General features: G+C 40.9%; 1 protein-coding gene across 1 annotated transcript; it reads right to left on the bottom strand.

Annotated features, from left to right (window-relative positions):
- Positions 1–2,370: 2,370 nt before the first annotated feature.
- Positions 2,371–3,342, bottom strand: LOC147887921 (microbial Terpene synthase-like protein 13). The gene has a single exon (XM_087393249.1). The coding sequence runs from the start codon at positions 3,340–3,342 to the stop codon at positions 2,371–2,373; it is 972 nt and encodes a 323-aa protein (XP_087249375.1).
- Between the last annotated feature and the right edge of the window lie 435 nt (positions 3,343–3,777).

Below are 3,777 nucleotides of genomic sequence, written 5' to 3'. Positions count from 1 at the left end.
TCTTTGTTCCTTTCCTTAGTTGGATACACTGATTTTGATTGGGCTAGTTCACACTCTCAAATGAGATTTACAAGTGACAATTGTATCTTTATCAATCGATACTTCGTTCCTTGGACAAGAAAGAAACAATGTTCACTAATTGACTTTCAAGTACTCATCTTAGATGTGATAATCAGAGTGCTACAAGCATTATGTTCAACATTGAAAACCAAACATATTCAATAGACTATGTGATTGTTGATATATCAACAAAGGGGCTTGAGTAAGGTCGATTCCCCTATTTGTGTACAGTGTGATGGATTTGTAGTTTTTCTATCCTCATGAAACATAGCCAATGGTTACCTCATGTATATAGATTATGCATCACACTATACAATACATATCATGTAACATGTAAGAGTGAACATATCATGTAGTATATGACATTTTCTATATCGTTGCAACTCTTAGTCTATGACCATTGTTATATAATCATTTTACCTTTGAACATCGCATAATGATTGAAAAAAAAATAGGTAGCTTGTAGGTGCATAGAAACTTTACACAAAATTCATGTAACATGGAGAAGGAAGTTAGATTCCTATGTATACATAGCCGCTTGTCAAATTCTACCTTTAACGGATTTTCTTCCATTTCCACAAAGTGAAGAACTAGTGTTAATCTCTAAACCAATAGGAAAAAGAAGGCATTGACACAATTATGGAAATGTAGGCTATTGGACAAATCTTTCTTGATGTAGAGTTGCAAATATTGGCCCATGCTACCATTTTCAAGGCTTCAGTGGAAGTAAGTATATGTAAACTCCATGCATAAGGTTTTAATAAGCTAGAACTTAAAAATTCCAACCTTAAAGATGTAGCAAGACAACTTATGCCATCGATATGAGTAATTGGAGGACTAATTTTAGAGCTCATATGAGAAACTTATAATAGTAATTAATTTTGGGTGAGCCCAACCAACTTGTAGAATTTTCAAATTCACCATTGGGCTAAACTTTACTATTATTTGTTGATTCCTTGGTAGCATCCCGCAAATGATTTGATGTACGTGTGCATAGAGTGCTAGGTTACTCACATATGTGCTTTCTATGCATGGATTGTGATATCCTCACCCGAAATAATGTTGATTGCAGATCATAGTAGTTGTTTGGTAAAATGAGGGGTTAGAAAAATCCACTAACTGCAAGATTTCATCTATTAGGGATCTCATGTGGTATCTATGCTCAGTTAATGAGTCTATGCTTACCTTTGAACATTGCATAATGATTGAAATAATACTAGCCAGCTTGTAGGTGCATAGAAACTTTACACAAAATTCATGTAACATGGAGAAGGAAATTAGATTCATTTGTATACATAGTCACTTGTCAAATTCTACCTTTAACTGATTTTCTTCCATTTCTGCAAAGTGAAGAACTAGACTTAATTTCTGAACCAATAGGAAAAAGAAGGTAGTGACAGGCTTATGGAAATGTAGGTTATTGAACAAATCTTTCTCGATGTAGAGTTGCAAATATTGGACCATGCTACCGTTTTTAAGGCTTGAATGGAAGTAAGTATACTTAAACTCCATGCATAAGGTTTTTATAAGCTAGAACTTGAAAATTTCAACCTTAAAGATGTAGCAAGATGACTTATGCCATCGATATGAGCACTTGGAGGACTAATTTTAGAGCTCAGACGGGAAAGTTATAGTAATTAATTTTGGGCGAGGCCAACCAACTTGTAGAATCATCAGATTCACCATTGGGCTAAACTTTACTATTATTTGTTGATTCCTTGGTAGCATCCTGCTAATGACTAAGATGTACGTGTGCATAGAGTGCTAGGTTACTCACATATGTGCTTTCTATGCATGGATTGTGATATCCTCACCCGCAATAACATTAATTGCATGCAGATTGATATAGTATAGTTGTTTGGTACAATGAGGGTTATCGAAATCCACTAACTGCAAGATTTCATGTATTAAGGTCAACTTTAGAAGTACATCCAACTTTAGAGGTATATCCAATTCTCTAAATGAGGGCTTCTCAAAACACGCCAACTTTAGAAGTACATCCAATTCCAGGTTTAGTTTCTCAACCCCAACATTTTTGCATAAATGAGCATTGAGGACACATTGGTAGACTAGTAGAGTAGTTTCCATGATCAGCAAGGTCTACATAGAAGTATGATCAAACAAAAAAGATATTCTTACATGTTATGTATGATAGAAGTATACACTCCCGTGAGCTCCAAAGTCATACCTTTGTTTATTTTGAGTTGCCCGCTTTTTATTTGAGTATTTATATATTTAATAGGGTGCCTTTCGACGCTCCACGCTTTTTATTTTGGGGTTGCCCGGATTTTGTTTGGAGTATGTATTTCTTTAACTCGACGTTTGAAGGTCACACAAATGAGCTACCAACTCGGGGTCGAAAGGAAGATTTGCAGCGTTGAGCTGCCGAGGGATGCCATCAAGGGTGTAACGGGGTGTTATAGTCGACCAGAAGTAATTCCCAGCCATCAAATTCCCTAGCGCTTCCAAGTAGCTCTCTATTCCAGGTTTCTGGATCAGGCTGGATTTCTTGATCTCGTTCATTAGGCGAACGCTTTCCGAATCGCACCGTCTTACCAACTGACAGGCTTTGGAAACGGCGTCTTCCATATTGGAGGACTCGTCATTAAGTAGCATCACGGCAAGGATATTGAAGTAATCGCCCTTGGAAGCCTCAGCTTCGAAAGACCACATATCGTTCAGCCAGGCGACTTGGCCTACTACAGCATCATGGAGTTGGGAAATGAGAGGATGAGAGACTGTCTCTTCATCCAGCTCCATCTGTAGCGAGTACTCCATGAGGAGACATAATGGCCTCACTCCAGCATCTTTTCCACGATTGCGAATGAACTTTTCTACTTGTGGAACTGTGCCAGATTTGCGAAACGGACCATGAACTTCGACAGCAGCAATCATGTCATTCATGATCTGAAAGAATCGAGACTGCTGCGTCGGAGGCATATCCTCCGTAATTTCCGTCCACCAGCTCCACCCACTATACATGATAGTACTAGCCACGCCAGGATTGACGTTGCTGGCAAGATCAGCGGTCGTTTTCGCATGAAAAACGCTGGCCGCGGCACGAATGACTTCAGCGCGGGAAGAGCCGGCTGCCTGCAGAACCTCGTCCGGAACGTCTAGGGTGGAATCAAAGAAGCAAAACCAGGTGAGATATTTGGCACTGGCAGCCACCCGCTTCGCATCAGTACCGTTAGCAAAGAAAAGGCATCCCAGCAAAGGATATTGGCAAGAGAGAAACAGCTTTCCCTCATCGGATTGAGGAGAAATGTTGAGCTTAGACATAGACCAAGAGTCACAGGCTTCGATGATAGAGCGAACGTGAGGATGGTAATTCAAGGGGAAAGAGCAATGAAGACGAGGGATAATGGGGGGTGACAAGTTATGGAGCGTGGGCAGATGGGCTGTAGTGCGGTTGGGCTGAGCATGGCAGGTAATGGTCAAGGCAGGGGAGGGGCCGTGGAGGAGGAGGGGATGAGGAAGTGTGTGCAGAGAAGAGGAGCCGAGGCGAGGGTGGCGATGCAAGATGGTGAGGGAGGAGCAGTGGCTGAGGGAAAGAGCTTTCTCCATTGTGTGTGTGTGTGAGTTTTCTCTCTAAGCCGAGGCCTAAATAGACTTCATGAGCCCCACGTAGCTCACACCCCTGCTAGACCTAAATAGACTCCATGAGCCCAATTAGCACAGTACTGTGTCCGTACGTTACGCATGCAGTCCCTTGCT

The sequence above is a fragment of the Dipteris shenzhenensis genome, chromosome 22, assembly GCF_047967505.1.
Source record: "Dipteris shenzhenensis isolate YYH24624 ecotype China chromosome 22, Dip_SZ_1.0, whole genome shotgun sequence".
Classification (NCBI taxonomy): domain Eukaryota; kingdom Viridiplantae; phylum Streptophyta; class Polypodiopsida; order Gleicheniales; family Dipteridaceae; genus Dipteris; species Dipteris shenzhenensis.
The sequence above is the reverse complement of the archived record's forward strand: the minus strand, read 5'-3'. Positions and strand labels throughout refer to the sequence as shown.

Excerpts from the sequence above, each read along its gene's own strand:
- LOC147887921 (XM_087393249.1), bottom strand. The coding sequence starts at position 3,342 with ATGTCTAAGCTCAACATTTCTCCTCAATCCGATGAGGGAAAGCTGTTT.